This window comes from Dromaius novaehollandiae, chromosome 1, assembly GCF_036370855.1.
Source record: "Dromaius novaehollandiae isolate bDroNov1 chromosome 1, bDroNov1.hap1, whole genome shotgun sequence".
NCBI lineage: Eukaryota > Metazoa > Chordata > Aves > Casuariiformes > Dromaiidae > Dromaius > Dromaius novaehollandiae.
Window position 1 is genome coordinate 196,300,530 of NC_088098.1, and position 16,143 is coordinate 196,316,672.

The following is a 16,143-nucleotide window of genomic DNA, read 5'->3' on the forward strand; positions in this document are numbered from 1 at the left end:
GGTTTGGAAGCATCCCTTGTCTTTTCTAAGTTTTCTTGGCCAATAGAGCAGAGCTGATAATAACAAAAGGCTAAAGATGGCATGAGCCTCTTTTTCTGGCTCTAGCAAGCTCTTGTCTCTGCTGTCTCTTCATTTCCATAAATCATTTATAAGGATTCAGCTGAAGACTATGTGGAAATACTAAGTGGGGGATATACGGGAGCCTGGCACTTTTTCACTCCTCCTAACTGTGTGTCCACCTCCAGAATTTTATTTCTGTTGCCTGTTCCTACTGGTCAGTCGGAATGCAGAGTCCTACTGGCCGCTTGATGGCTTTTCAGACTTTCTGCCCTGCCTCATGCAGTTCAAAGCGATTTACTGGGGATTCCTGCAGAGTACTGACTGATGATTTTATCAATTTTTTCACAAAACTAAGTCCCCTGTTTATTGCAATTGGCAGCTGTATGAAGAACACTGCAGCTCCTCTCTGGGGCGTGTGCCCAGATTTACTTTGCATGAAATCCAGGGAGCAAGAATTAGGAGAAACAGATGCCCCTGAATCTTGTCCCATGACACAGAAATGGGGGAATACTGCCATACACATGCATAGCCAAGTGGCAGGGTTTTTATGAGCTCTGACAAAAAGGCAGAGCCAAAGCATTGTGAGATTAAAAATAAGGGGTGGTGGGGAGAAAAATGGAAATCCTTGCAGTGAAAAGTTGTGCCAGAAACTCTTTTCCTCAGGCAAATCAGGTTGCAAGTGCCAAGTAGCTCTCCCCTAACATTAGAACCAGTGTTGAGAAAGCTATCTGCTGTTGCGAGTGACAGTTTCTCTTTGTGTCGACCCAAAATTAACATGTTTAGTAAATCGTATGGAAACAGAGTCTGAATTGCAGGCTGGCATCAGATAATACAAATGAATAACAATACTTTTTGAGTGATAGAGTTACTGTAGCTGTGATTTTTCTAAGACATAGGCAAAACAAGTTTTGTAGGTAGAAATCTTTTGTTAAACCACCAGTAGCTGGAAAAAGTAATGCCCAAACACTGCTTTTTCCAACAATACCAGTTGGTCTAATAAGAGGATAGTATCTCTACTTACAGAACTGGCCTTACTTAACATTATTGAAACCGACCAAAAGAAATACTTTTTTAAAAATGTTTCCATACAATCTGTACTTAAACTTTTGAAGATTATCATTACAGTTATCATTAGACAAAAGAAAGCAAGGTTTGCAAAAATACAAGCATAATCAGAGTCCACAGTAATATTAGACAAATATCTAGCTTTTTTTTTTTTTTTTTTTTTTTTTTTTTTTTTTGAAGGAAGGGTAATAAAGCCTGATTGTTTGGGTTATAAATCAAATGCTGTCTGAAGTCTAAGGGAGATTTCCTCTCTTGAGGAGATTATTCCACAATGCAATTTTTTTTTTACCTTCCTCTGAAGTATTTGAGACTGACAAATATCACAGTCAGGATACTGGATTGAATGGGACAATCTGCTGTAGTAATGCCTGTGGGTCCATAATATGGCAAGTCTTTGGTGTCAGTATGTGGTAGAAACCAAATGTTGTTCCTAACAAGATATCCATTAACATACAAAAAGAAAATCACTTTAACTCAGTGAAGTTCTAAATTCAAGTCAAGTAGCAAGTCAGGAGTTGACCCTGGAGTGCTCCTGCTAACACCGAAGTTATTAATGTTTTGGGAGTGGAGTGGGGAGGTCTAGCCTTAGGCTGGAGTTCATATTAGGACAATTGATAAAACAATCTAGTGTCAGTGTGCTGCTTCCCACTGGAGCTGGTTTTATCTTTGGGACATTTTCTACAGCTTCTTTTAGATGTGACATGTCCCTTTAGTTTTGGTCCATCTACATTTTTAATCTTTCCTAATCCCAAAGAAGCCATTGAACAAGTGTCAATACCAAAAGATCCATTCTAGGTATAGTCTCAGGCAGGTTTCTAAGAACACCTTCTGATGTTGAATTTATTGGCTTACATCCAAGCTCTCTGGACAGAGGTTGTTTATATTCTGTATCAGCACGATTGCAGAGTGGAATCTCAGTCCTTAGCAGGTAAAAATATAGCAATAACATGAAAAATAGTGCGTAGTCCTGGAACCATATTGCCACTTCACCTGCAGCTAATCAGCTGTGATGATGAAGAGGAACGTATGGTAGTATTTGTGAAGACTGTCCTAGTGATGCAAAGCAAAGGAGCGTTGGTGCCACCAGATGACAGTTCCAGGCAAGCTGCTGGGACATCTGAGCTTCCCTCAGACCATAACAGTTCCTTCATACTCCTGGCAATGCGTCAGCCCCTCCTTTTCCTCTACCAGCACCACTGGCACCAAATTTGTCAAGGAAATCAGAAAATCACAGTCATGCCCCATTCAATCCCTTTATCTGTCAGTTATAGCTGCCCTCCTCAGAAGAGTGTAGGTCAACCTGGGAATATATCAGATCAGTCCTTACAGCTGGATCCGCTCTCTGTCCTGGGGATATGAGTATGGTTGTGATATCTGGGAAGATCTGCTTGCCCCTCTGTAGTGACCTGCTGCAATATAAAACAGGAAGCCTGTCTGAGGCAAGCAACTTTAGAGACAGATGGTCTAGTTAAACCCTTGATTTACCAACAGACAGGAAACAGTGAGAAAGAAGAGCAGCATGTATGAAGGCAGATGCTGGTGCCACGCTCAGAGTAAGGCAAAGTGAGGGCACACGGGCATGTCCCTAGAGGCCCGTGTCTGCGAGTGAGTCTGCTGGCTTTTATTTTTATCCCCTAGACAAGTCATCTGTGAAACGACTTTGCAGCAGCTGTTGCTAAGTCTGAACCTTCCTGTGGACAGCGCTAGTTTCCCGTTACCTCCTGCTGCAGCCTTGCTCCCCCTCCAGGTCACGCATTTCTGAACAGAGGCAGCTGGTTGCTCAGCAGCCCCTACGAATGCGGCACATCTGCTGGTGGGGACACTTCAAGTCCCGCGTGCGTCCGTGACCAGAGGACCAAGCTCTCGTCCAGCATTAAAAATCTCCCTCCGCGCAGAACGACCGATGCAGCAGGGTATTCCCACGTTAGAATTTTTTTTAACCTGCCTCTTCAGGCTGGTACCACCGCTTGCTGTTCCCCTCACAGATACCAAGATAAATTACGTAGACTGTCAGCCAGTGTGCAAAAGCAGAAACTATGACTGCTTCAACAATAAGAATCAAAGTGAGACAGCAAAAAGTCAGCTGTGTCTAATTTGCCCAAGAAAATAGGCTTCCGCAGAAGTGTGAGCTAAGGACTAAAGAGGCAGAAAAATCCTGAGCTACCAGCACGGGGCTACCTAGCCTGGCTCGCACAGTGATCATCTAACAGGAGGAGGACATTCCCCGGCCCCAAGAGTGGCCCCTCTTCTCCCCCTGTCACAGCCGTTTCCTCCAGGCGCCAGGTCTCGGGTCCTCACTTTTGAAGAAGTGGTTTCATTGCGGGCAGTGACGTGCACCCTTAAGACAACCACCTGCACTGCTGGGTTTCACTCGCTTGGGTCTGGGGACGGCAGCCCGGCTGGCTGCCATGGCAGCACACCAGCCCCCAACCTGCCCTTCCAGGAGCCCCTCACTGCTGCTGGGTAAGGTCTCTTCTCCCAGCTGTTTGAGTCCTTTCCTCTCTGCTTACCATTCTCTCACTCCATCCCCTCTCATTTTTCCTCTCTTTCTCCTTGGACTTCTTATCTGTTAGTTTTCTCCTGCATCTTTACTTCCTTCTCCTTCACCATCCCACCTATCTTCTCTCCTCTGGGTATGCTCTTCTCTCTTCCATCATCTCAGTCTCTCCTTTGCCTGGTCCAGCTTGGCTTTTGCTCTCACTGCACCTGAGGCAAAAACTATCAAATCACGTTCGAGGTGAAAACTATCTAAATACAATGACTGTTTGTTTGTTTTTCCTGATGTAAAAGGTACTAGCTTGATCTGATCACTTTAAAGAACATATCTGCAGTTTCTCTGGTAAATAATCTGTGAATGAAGTACCTTGGTGAAGTGAAATATTACAAGGCATTTGTGTCTTATTTGGTTTTGTTGTTGTTCAGTAATCTAATTAGGAGATGACATGACACTAATATTTAGAAAATGCCTCTGTATTGTTCTTCTTTGAAGATTTTTGGATTTTAAAGCCTGATTTCTTCTTCTGAAAAACTTCCCAAAATTTAACTATTAAGAGAAAAGGAAATGACTTTTTTTTCCATCTCATATGCCTGAAACTGTATTTCTCTGGCTCTATAATTACTGGCTTGTTCTCTTCCTGACTGATGTAGTTCTGATGCATTCCTGTGAAAGCTATTTAACAATTTGTGGTCCGGTTTCAGCTGTATACAGAGATAATAATGTTTACTTCAAAGAGCAATTATTAGATATTATTCATTCATGGTTGAAAGTCTACATAAGTCTATTTGAAAGTCTGTTTGAAGAGAAGGTGAAGTAAAAATGAAAATGAGTATTTTAAGATCTGCTGCTTTGCACGACTACTGATACTACTACCAAGCAAACCCTACCAAAGATGGATTTCTGTGTTTTCTTCTTGAATGAGCTTTGCTAGACCTGTAGACTGTGTAACAAAGTAAACAAAAGTGATTAGTGTCTGGGATGTGATAGTACCCAAAGGCCCCTGCGAAGAATCATCTTCTGTGGGATAAGAGGGTCCTGAAGAGAGAGCACAGTGTGTGAGCACCAAGGTGTGGTTATTCTCCAGGAGGACTGTTGTTCATTGTGCTGAGATACTATTTAGTCAAGGTGAGGAATAAAGGGAAAGGTAGTATTTCTTATAAGGCCGTCTGAAATGGGGGGGGGGGGGGGGGGGGAAAGCAGATGTGTTTGGACATACAAACTGGATAGCATTAGGAAGTTCAGAGGCAGAGCTGACATCAGAGATCCTGAGGATTGCTAGCTCCATAAATTTCTCTCTAGCACATAACTCTTTAAGAGCAGTTTTAATGTAAAAATGTTTAGGGTTTAATGAATTATATGTAATTTCTTAAAAAAGAGAGCATTTCCTTTAAGGATCAACTTATTGTCCAGAGGTAGGACCCAGTAAAAAGTAATGCAGGCAGGCAGACTTTGTCTATATGAGGAACCAAGATCATGAGAAATTGCAATACTTAGCAAAAGAAAAGCTAAAATACAATGACATCTAGAGAAGAATGTCCACGATATATATAGACTTAACATACAAGCTCTATCTTTAAATTACAAGCCTAGAACAAAAGTTGCAGGACAGGAAAACCATCTTGCCTGTGTCATCTGATGGAATAACTGAGCCCCAACAACAAGGAATATAATCCCAGAAATTTTAGAAACCAGTATATACAATATGATATATATGTACATAGAGATATAGATATGAAAAGTGTTATTCCGGTTCCTCATCCTCTTACTTTTTCTGGTCATCCTAAACAAGAGCTTGTGGTTAATAATATTATCTAGAGTATAATTATCCTTCCTTTAGTGGAAGGGATGGGAGGGTGGATGAGGCCTGGGAACTGGGGCAGTCCTAGTTTCATGTTTTACAAATTGGAGAATTCTGTGATCAAAAGAGACTTTCGGTGACCTTTCTTGTTAGGAGGAGTTTTCCTTTAACAAGTGCCCTTGCTCCCTTTATTTTTGTTGCACCCATTCTTACTGAGAGCTGTTCACAGGATCTCCAGCAGTTTTAGGGCACCTGAGAGAAATCAAGTTATGAGTTGCTGACAAAGACATCAGTGTGGCTGATAAACAAGAGGGAATTTTATCTGAGCAAGACTGCAAACTCAGGCCCAAACAAGCTCTGGGTTAGATTACAGTGTGTCTAAGTGCACAAAAACTAAAGGACTATAATGTTGAAAAACTCCTCACAGAACATACAGATAAAAGTACAAGCCTGTCACATTCCTGCAGCAGACAGCCAGAAAATATGAGACAGGCCAACACATTTCTACTTTTTAAGGAGAATCCCAGAAATGCTCAGGATGCAGCTGTGTGCAGGATCTGTCCATCTCACAAAAATACACTTGTTTCTCTCCAGCAAACCAGCCAAAAAGCATTCCAGAGCATGTTCAGGCACTGAGCCTTGCTGCTGGCAGAAAGGGGAAATCAATGAGCACCCCAGGGCAAATCAAGTTTGATCCTGAACAGAATCTCCTTCCCGAAGCTTGCAAGAACCTTGGTGCAAGCCAGCTGTGAGTGCTGGATGAGGCCAGTATGTGATCTGCTTACTCAGGAAAACAGTCATGCCCAGCAGAACATATTTTCATGGTCCTCCATTGTCACGTATTTCATGGATCAGAAGATAAGCTATTGCTTCTGAAGTGAAGACTTCTGAAGGGGAAAGATTGTTGAAGAAGAGGGTTATTTTCCAGTGGAAGTAAATGCAACTTCAAACTATTTATATTTTCTTTCTTTTGGGATTTGACCCCATTTGCTTTTTCCCCCTCTTCTGCAGAAAATTTCTCAGGCTATTCTGCTTTCAAGCTACCAAGTAGCTGGAAGATGCCCAGAGCAGACAGACCAACTGCCAGGGCAGCTCCCATGTGCCTGCGCAGCCTTGCAGTGGTACAGCGGTGCGTGCTCTGTGCCTGTGCGCAGCAGCGGCAGGTTTGCCAGAGCTGCATGCCCCCCTCTGCAGCACCCAGTTCGAGAGCCCGTCCCGCCTTTATTATCCCAAAGATAATATAGCACTGGGCTGAATCCAAACTCCCTCATCACCTCTTGTTCATAGGTTTCCCAGAATATAGCCTTCAAAAGATCTGAAACTTCATGGCATAAATTCATCCATATATTTAGAGTCTTCACTGTTAGCCAAGGAGCTATTTTGCCTCGTTAGGATGAGTTAGGTTTGCTGAAAATCTTCGTGGAGATGTTTGCTGCAAAAGGCAGGGATGAAAAAATATGGCAAATGTAAGTGGAAATGAAATTGGAGAGTAAAACAGTTACAGAGCAAAAATGTGGAAGAGCAGGAGTGGATGACAGATGAAGGCAGAAAGCAATTTCAGTTTTATATGTCAACACTGGAAAAGGACAAGGTCTCCAGTCATGAAGATCGCACACTTTTGAAATGAAAGTGGGGACCAAAAAATCAGCCCAGGGCCAACAAACAACACCATTTCTCAACTGGGAAGGAAGATCTTATTTCCCATATGGCTTGACACTAACCCACTTAATTTAAAAGATGCTATAAGACTCTAAATAGAAACATGGTGCAAAATGCTTGCTTAAGGAATCTGTAACCCTTAAAACACAGACAATATCCTAAAAATTGCTGATGTGTTTGAAGGATAGACTCTTCTTTTCTTTTCTATATTTCATGTGTCATAAGAGGATAAGAAAGCTAGACAGATATCTGGATAAATATTGTTTGCCCATTTCCCATTCAAGAGCAGGAACCTAATTTTCTAATCCTTATTTTTCTAAGATCTTTCCTTAAAAAATGCTGAAAAAAACTGAATAGGGTAAACAGACAAGCAAACACAAAAGCCAGCATACTACCTAGATAGTTAGTTCTACTACTGTTGTAAAAGTAAGACATTATTTACCCCCTTCTTTGTAGTCTGGGCTTAATTGTGTAGATAAGATTTCTAATGGGTGAGATTCAAGGGCTGGTTTGACAGACACTTTGTTGTTGCAACGTACTCTTTAAAGAGCGAGTATATGAGAGTTTACATTTATGCAACCGCTTGGGAATTACAATTGTTATTTAACTCTAACCTTATAACAATACAAATAACACCCACTAGTGTTTATAATCTTCTTTTGAATCCTCTTTGTCTTTCCGTATTTCGTAGCAAAACCATTCTCTCCAACTCTCCCTCTTTCTGTTCTTCTTTCCCCCGCCCACCCTTCAGACCTTCCCTGTTCCCTCCCTCACTCTCTCTTCCAAGAAATGAAGGACAGTATTCTCTATCCAGTTGTGGAAATCTGTTGTTTTAATTTAAAAGGGAAGTTGTACGATGCTAAGATGACAAGCAGTATCATTTCATTATCTGCAGTCTTCTCTTTTCATTTCTCTTTCCGGCAGATCTTTTTCTCTTTGTTGATGAGTTGCTGGGAATCTTTGCCTGAAACTACTCTGAAAGTAGCTCTTGCTTGCAAAAAATTGATAATTCCACTAGTGTCAGTAGCAATGCTACAGTATGTCAGATAATAAGACTGGAGTGCTTAAACATGGAGCAGTTAAAAAAGGAGTTAAACAAAGCAAACTTATGCCGTTTTATGAGATGGATCTGTTTATATGCTTTGCTTCAGGGTTATCTACCCACTTTTTTTGTTACACAAACATGTGTCATCTCTGTGAGTAAAGATCCTCTAGAAGACAGTCAAGAACAAGACAGCCCAGTGCCCCTTTCTCATTAGTGGGGGAGCTCTGCATTGGCCTCACAGCCATTACACATTTGGGAACATCAGCGCTCCTCTGCCCACAGACTTATCCCTTTGGCCATCGTACTCCATGGGGAGGAAAGGCCTGGCTGATGTGGGAGACAGAAAGAAGCTCCCTTGTGAGGGTGGAGGATGTGGGTGAGAAGCAGAAGAAGAACCAGCTACAGTGTAGACTCTTCCTCAGAAAGCAAGGTTGCCATGGCAGCTGAGGTTCACTGCCTTTTCAGCCACTTTTCAGCCACTTCCCAAACTGGGGTATCTTCACCAGCGTTGCTTACTCTTTGCTGCAGTAAGGTGAGCTGCAAGTGGCTGGCGTGGTGCGAGCTGTGGGGTGGAAGAGCAGGCGGTTCCCCTGAGCACGTGTGAGCTGCCCACAGAGAATTCAGCACGGGATCGAGAGCCAGGGGCTCTGACCTTTCTGCACAGGGGAAGAGCCGTCATTCATTTAGTCAGGCCCATGCAAAGCTTGTTTGGATAACGAGCAAAATAACAGTTCAACTGTTTGAGCAATGTCTTTGTATCAGACTCGTAGGGAAAGTTGGTGGAAAGCTAAAGGCAAATAAGGGTTTGAAACCCTTTAGTCCTTCCTCATGCAAACCAGAAACAGAAGAGGCAGGGCAGGAAGATAAAATGGAGCTAAATGTCTTCTTTGCTTCAGGCTTCAGCAGTTGCTTTATGCTAAGGAAATGCATTATTTTCAGGTAAAAACCATGAATTACTGACAGAGACTGAAGATTCGAAGAGGAAACTTCAAACCAAATCTATAGATCAGGGAGCAACATGGTGATGAGACCAGTCAGTATTTATCAAAGAAGCCTGAAGGAGCTAAAGCAGTTGGACAGATCATGAATGTGTACAATCACTCATTAAAAGCAGCTCTGATTCCCAGAGGAATAGCAGTTCTCATGTACCTGGAAGGGCAGAAACGTGACTAGAAAATCTGGAAGCTGGGAGAAATATAAAAATAATTCAAACCAGATTCTTATTCTTTCTGGACTAAATTAATGATGAAATAGCAATATTAATGATAAAGCATGAGCAGGATATCTGCAATAGAAGTTAACGACAAAAATAGTCAATAAAGTTTGTTATATAATGGTGTTATGTGATAAATATGCCTGGACTTCATGCCATCATTAACTTCTTTTTACTACACAGGACACTGAAACAAATTGATCTGTAGGTAATCAGTAAAAGAGCAGGAATAGCTTTGCTGACTGTCAACTACCTGTTCTGTTGAAAAAGGGTTCTGTTTGGTTCTGCTGATGGAGCAGCATAAAATACATCCCTAGTGTAATATCTGATTTGAAATCTTCAGCCATCCCAATTATCCATTATTAAAATCTCTACATAATTGAAAACCTGGCTGCAATGAGCCATAGGCAAGGCTGCTAGCCATCCTCCTATAGGGGAAAATGTATTAGCATTAAAGGGCATAATTTTATCCCAGAAAAATGAAATCTGCTGAAAATCTGTACCAAAAATATGTTAGGACATAACAAGATGGAGGACAATTTATTGGAAATAGTGGCCTGGAAGAGAAGTCATTAGGTATAAAAGGAATGTGGGAGAATAAAATTGCCTTCCTTTCAGCTGTTTTCATCTGGAACCTGAGAATGGAAGATTGAGGAAATGGTGAAGAAAGAATTAAAAATGTAGAAAATTAATTCGTGGACAGTATCTTCCCTGATGCATGTAGTAAACCATGTTGTAGTAGTAGGCTGTCGTAGTCTTGGCAGTGATGTTCCTGAGGTAGATTGGGCAAACCTCTTCCTTTTTCTTTACCTATGTTGAAAGAAGATCTCTTAGATTCAGGCATAGATGAAATTTTGAAGGATGGGGGAAACAAAGCTCTTAGGCAGAAACACTGAGTTTTACTACAGAAGTTGACATAGAGCGGACAGGCTGTCAATGAACAGATCCCTTTGTTGGCATTTGCATTGAACAAATTAGAAATGGTTATTCACTATGGCAACGATTTCTGGTTTAAGATCTCTTCAAAAGAAACGTTTTGAGTCCAGTGTAATAAATGGGGACACAGCGTACCTGAAGATATTCTGCTAAGTAGGAATTTTTACTGCATATGAATGATTTGTTCTTGTACCAAATAAACCATTTCTCCTTTTATTCAAAATTATAGAGTTGAGTCAGAATCCTATCTGAATCGTGCAAGTTTGGCTATGGGATATTCACAGAAAGGGTCAATATTTTAAGGTTTCCATCTTTCATTAGAAAATCAGAAAATGTTTTCTAGAGACCACTAGGTAAAAATACCACTGTGGGAGGAACAGTTATTTGTCATCAGCGAGTCAATTAATTTAAGAGAGAATTCACGCGGAATTTTTGTTTCATGTTTCATTCACTAAGAATAAAATACTTAAATAAATTTTAGAAAAGGATAAATAAATAAATTTTAAAAAGGAATGCTGCTCCGTAGCAATCAGCAGGAGCCCCGACTGGTTGAGTTGGTTATTAGCTGGGAAAATACCCCTGTACTTCAGAGGGCGAAGCGTATGTTTAGTGCTCTATTCTTTTGCCTAACGCAAAGCCCGGAGAAGAAGGGCGCGAAGGGCTTTCGCCTACCGCACTCGCCGCGCCGGCAGCGGGGCGGCAGCGGGGAGGCAGCGGGGCGGCCGCGCTGCGCGGAGCGGCAGCGCCCCCTCGCGGGAGCCGCTCCGCTCCGCTCCGCACCGCTCCGCACCGCACCGCACCGCACCGCATCGCTCCGCTCCGCTCCGCTCCGCTCCGCTCCGCTCCACCCGCCACGGCCCCACGGGAGGGCTGCGAGGCCGCGCAGGGCTGCGGGCAGCGGGGCCTTACGGGTGCTGGGATTTGCCCCTGTGACCCGCGCGGGAAGTCTCGCAGGGGCGACAAGTTCGGCGACGGGAGTCTTGCGAAGCAGCGGCGCTGAGTGGCACAGCCTGAGCAGCTTCAGAGCACGGAGAGAGCGGAGAGTGGTGCCAGCTGGAGAAATAATTCTTAGCAAACGCCAAGGAGGGCTGCTGTTACAAACAAACGAGATTGGCAAATGGCTAGCATTCCTGGATACTGTACAATCTCAGTGTTTCTTTGTATTCATTTTTGATTCAGTCCACAGAGCCTAATTAGGCCATTTCTGAAAACATATGACAATACATATGACATACTGGTTTCTTGCTCAGATAGTGATTCAAGTTCAGACATTCGTTGCACCCTTCCACTGAGTCCTCCTGAAGGGCAATTACACTCCACAGACCTTTTCTTCCTTGCAAATCCCAGTCATGCTTGAACATGACTGTAAATAATTAAATCAGTTCACATGATGTTTAATTAACTGGTAAGACCAGATAAATGACTAGTCCTGACCTGGACATATCCCATCTAGTGTTACAACAACTAATCGCAGTTAGCATGAACTGCAACGGAGGCATCTTGTCACCTAGCTTGTTTGTCAAACCTTGTTCAAATATGGTTATTATTCTGCAACACAGAACAACACCCCCTGCCCCATCATCGTGTGAGAATAAACTCTCACAAGAGCTGCATTTTGGGGAATCACGAAGTTATTTAAGCGGCAATAATGAAGAGGGCTAGGAAGGACTGTGTGCTAAAAGATGAGCAAAGAGAAAAATCAAGTTTTACTGGAGAGAAATAACATTTGGGTAAAAGGTAGAAATTTAGTGGCCAAGATCAGCTCTTGCTACCTATCCTACTTCCCTCTGTTTTTTATCATTTTTTTACTGAGTGAAATTCTGTCTTCTGCACCTGCTGCTTTGGGGGGGGACGTGGGGGTGACCACACATGCAAAAGTGTGGTTTTCTCAGAGTTAATGCATGTGCATCAGGATCATCTGTGATGCACTTTTAGAGACTTTTGGTGAGTTTTTTTTAAAACCTTGAGTTGCTGGCAGCACATGACTGTGGGAAAACTGTAGCTTTCCTGGAAAAAAGGCTGTTTCTACCTTCCTGATCATGAAGATTTTGGAAAGATGATCCTGAGATTCTCACCAGAGGAAACAGTCAGAAGCCAAAAAAGAAACAAAATGTAGTTTGTTTACTTTTTGTAAATCTCCTGACCTGTAAAGCAAAGTGGGAGTTTTTTCTGTGTCTAAGAAAAGTTTGATTGCTATTTAAAATAATAAATACACTGAGCTGAACACAAACACAAGATGCATCTGTGAAGAGAAAGGTTCATTCTTCTTCTTTCAAAATGCTCCAGTTTCTCAGCTATTCTCCTTTTGATAAGTTCTTCTTTTAGACTGTTAACCTATTTTGAAGTGACTTTCTCACTTTTTCAGAGGCTACTTTGGTTATCACCCCATTTGAAAATAAAATTGCAAAAAAAAAAATTGAAAAAAAGTAGTACTGTTAGGCCATCCATCTGACAGCTTAACTAGCTTAAAATACAGCATCTTGTTTTGATATCTGTCCAGTAGATTCATGCCTTTCTTCTCAGTGCCAGCACTGTTCTATGTAAGCCTGCTTTTTGACTTGTGCAGGCATTTCCCCATGTATGTGCCATGCCTACACCTCTTGATGAAGTCCTGAGTTTATGGCAACTAGAGGTGTGTCAGACTTCAGTGAGAACAAGACTTCTACTGCGTTTACTTTTGTATAACCTATGAAAAGATGATGAAGAAGAAAAGCAGAGATGAATAAACACTTTTTAGGGGCAGCAATTTATTTCTATTTCAGTTTCCATAGAATTCAGCAATGCAAGATATGATTACGCATGTTACAGATTTGGTATTCTTTGCCCAGTGCTCTGTACAAATATTTTATATCTCTGCAGTTCGTTCTTTGGGCTTGCAGACAGTAACAGCAATCTGAACAGGCCAGCTAGCAGCTGAAAAATAAAGATGGTGAATCAGACTGTTGCCATTTCTCAATACTGCCAATCTTTATTCTGTTTCTACTCTAAGGCTCATGCGTACTCTCATTTTCTTCTGGGTTAGTGTAATATATTTCTCTCTAAGACCTATACAAGTTTAGACCACTCAGTGTCATCTCACGTAAATACTTCTACCTATCTCCTCATTCTTTTTTTTTTAAATTACAAAGCAGTTGGAATCATCTCATGTTCAAAATATCCTTCCTTATCCTAAAAGCCTTCCTGGACTTGCTCCAGGTCTCCTGTGCTATGGTGGAGCACACAGGAGTAAAGTTAGAAGACAACAGTGTCAAACTCTAGCAGTCATCAGGACTGAGACCAAGGAGACCTGTTTTCTCTTACACACTAGGGTCTCGGTATCCTCACTACTCTCTTCCACCATGTACTCCAGCATACCCTCCTTTACCAATGCAGTTCCAGCTCATCAAACATCTAGTTTGCATGTCACTCACAGTTTGGTTACTACATTTGTCTGCTTCTGCCTACATCTTAGCTGAAAATGTTTTCCCCGTTGGCTTTTATCTTTAAGTATCTCTTCCCCTTTGTTACTGAGGCAGTAGGCATCCTGCTAGCAAGGAGGTACTGCTGTGAGCAAAGTGGAGTAATGCCCAGGGTAAATTGGCTCAGCTTGTATGATCAGAAACTAAAGCTATTTTTAGATCAGAAAGCTGAAGCAAGAGAGTGCTCAGTAGGCCATGTGATTTGAACTTTTGAGGCCATATTTTCAGCTGTTTTCAGCTGGTGTGTCCTTGAAATCAGTGGACCTTGTCTGGTTTCCATCATCTGAGCCCCTGACTGTGAGTCTGTTAGATTTAAACAGACTGATTTAAAATGGAAGAAAGGTAAAGTGGGCAACAAACCAAAGTGGAGCAAGCTGAACCGAGAAGGATTTAGTGAAAGGCTGGAGAGAGAGCCTGGAAACCTGTTTTGTGTGGGTGGAGTATGTATGCTTAGCATAGACAGTATGCTAGTGTGTAGACACCTAATGCATACCTACATTTCAGCTGCCTACCAACACTTGCTGCCTCAAGAAGTGCCTGCATTATCTTTATAGTCAAAGAAGGAAGATTTGTGCTTTTGAAGGCCTCCACAAAGGAATCATGTACACCTTTCTTAGGGATCGACTCACAGGCAGACAGGACCTTCTTTGGAGGTTTGCGAAAACATGTACTCCATTGACTGTATATACTCTGGAAAGGTGGTGTCATTAAGTATCTAAAATTAAGTTTGTGTTAGGTTCCTGAATGAGAAAGACTGAGTCTTAAGCCACACTTGCCAGGAGGGCTGAAAAGAGGTTGTCTGAGCCGTTGTTTGGAGCACAAGCAGTTCCAGTAGGCACAAATGTCAAAGAGAGAGCAGGAACTCTTTTCTTCCTTCTCCAGTTCTGCTGCCTCCATCACTTGCAGAGGCAGTCTCATTACTTTCCTCCTTCAATATATCCATATATTTACCTTTTTCCTCCTTTCAACTCTGCTCCTTGCTCTATATCCAATCATCTCAAGAGCTAAAGGAAAAGAAAGGAAAACAAAAAATCAAGACCCAAGGGCAGGAATTTTTTTAAGTCAGTTATTATTTTGTGATTCACTGTTTATTTGAACTGTTAAGGGCTGGCTTTAGGGGCTTATAGAAAACATACACATTTTAGCCAGCCAGTTCTGTAGTCTCACTTCTCTCTTTCTTGTTTATAGGCAATAGTGGGGACGTGGTTACTGTTTTGATCCTTTAAGGCTAAATGATGACTTTTCAAGCTGCAGTCCCCGCAGAAAGGCTCATATGAAGCCCTGTCAGAGAGATTATGCCTTTGAGGCAGCAGAAGCTTTTCCACACTGCACCTTATGTATAAGGCTAATGACATCTGCTCCGTTCATCAGGGCAGATCAGGCTGGTAGCTGCCAAGTGAGCTGGCCAGACTGCATAGGCTAGGGTGGTGTGACAGAGCCAAGGAAGCAGAGAGGAGGGATAACACAGGCAGAAGCCACAGGCTTACTCTTCCTCACCCTCCAGCCTCCCCTTTCTGCATCTGCTTTCCACAAAAGAGTGGGAATTGCTACCTTGCTTGCTTTCCAGAGGTGAAAGAGCCCAAGGCTGTGAATGGCCACTCAGGGGAAGGAGCCTCTAACCTGCGTCTGCCTGGCTGCACGGAGCCCTGTCCGAGATTTGGCTGCAGAACGGGCTGCAAGGGAGAGCCTGCGATTTGTAGGCTGGTTTCTAAAGGAGCTTTCATAACACATAGAAATTTTTTGTCTTTAGACATTTTCTGCACTATTTTATGAAACATTCTTCCAAACAGTATGCTTTTGAGAGGTTCTCTGAATAGCTTTTTCATACAGTTTCAATACACAGAAGCAGAGTTTGCAAATGCACACAATATGTTTATGCACTCCTTTTGCCTTTTTTATAAAGGTATAACCTTTCTAGGGTTTTGCTGTGTTTTATTTTAGTTAAAATGGTTCTCCCTGACCGAAGAGATAAAGATGTTTATATTTGTTTTCTATTTCTGTTTTACAGTTCTTGTTGTGACAGCACTAACTTTCACTTCTGCAATGAATCAAAATATAGCTGAGATTACGTGTGTATTTATCAGCCAGAAGAATGAAGGTTCAAGAACACCAGAGACATCAGTATCTCCTAAGGTGAACTAACAGAGAATGAGTTGCTTATAAAATATTGCTGTCCATTCCAGAAATACCTTCCCAGAAGCTTACAACACCCTGAACCTTTAGGCTATGGGGATATCACAATAAAAATAAAAATGGTTGGGTCAAATATGACTACAAGAAGTTAGAGGGAAATGCATAGCACATTTAATACCTTTGAACTAGAAATAAGGCAAGTATCAGTTTTCTCTAAAACTGATCTTCTAATTGCTGCCTCATCTCACATCATGCCTTATTACTGCTGAATATTGTTGG

At 42.1% G+C, this 16,143-nt stretch overlaps 1 protein-coding gene across 1 annotated transcript in view; it reads left to right on the top strand.

Annotated features, from left to right (window-relative positions):
* The first annotated feature begins 3,515 nt into the window (after positions 1-3,515).
* The window catches only part of FLT3 (fms related receptor tyrosine kinase 3), a 45,036-nt gene continuing 32,408 nt past the window's right edge, over positions 3,516-16,143 (top strand). The window contains exons 1-2 of the mRNA XM_026108809.2: positions 3,516-3,588; positions 15,740-15,864. Coding sequence (XP_025964594.1) covers positions 3,534-3,588; positions 15,740-15,864 — 180 coding nt within the window. The 5' untranslated portion in view covers positions 3,516-3,533. The remainder of the gene's footprint in view (positions 3,589-15,739; positions 15,865-16,143) is intronic.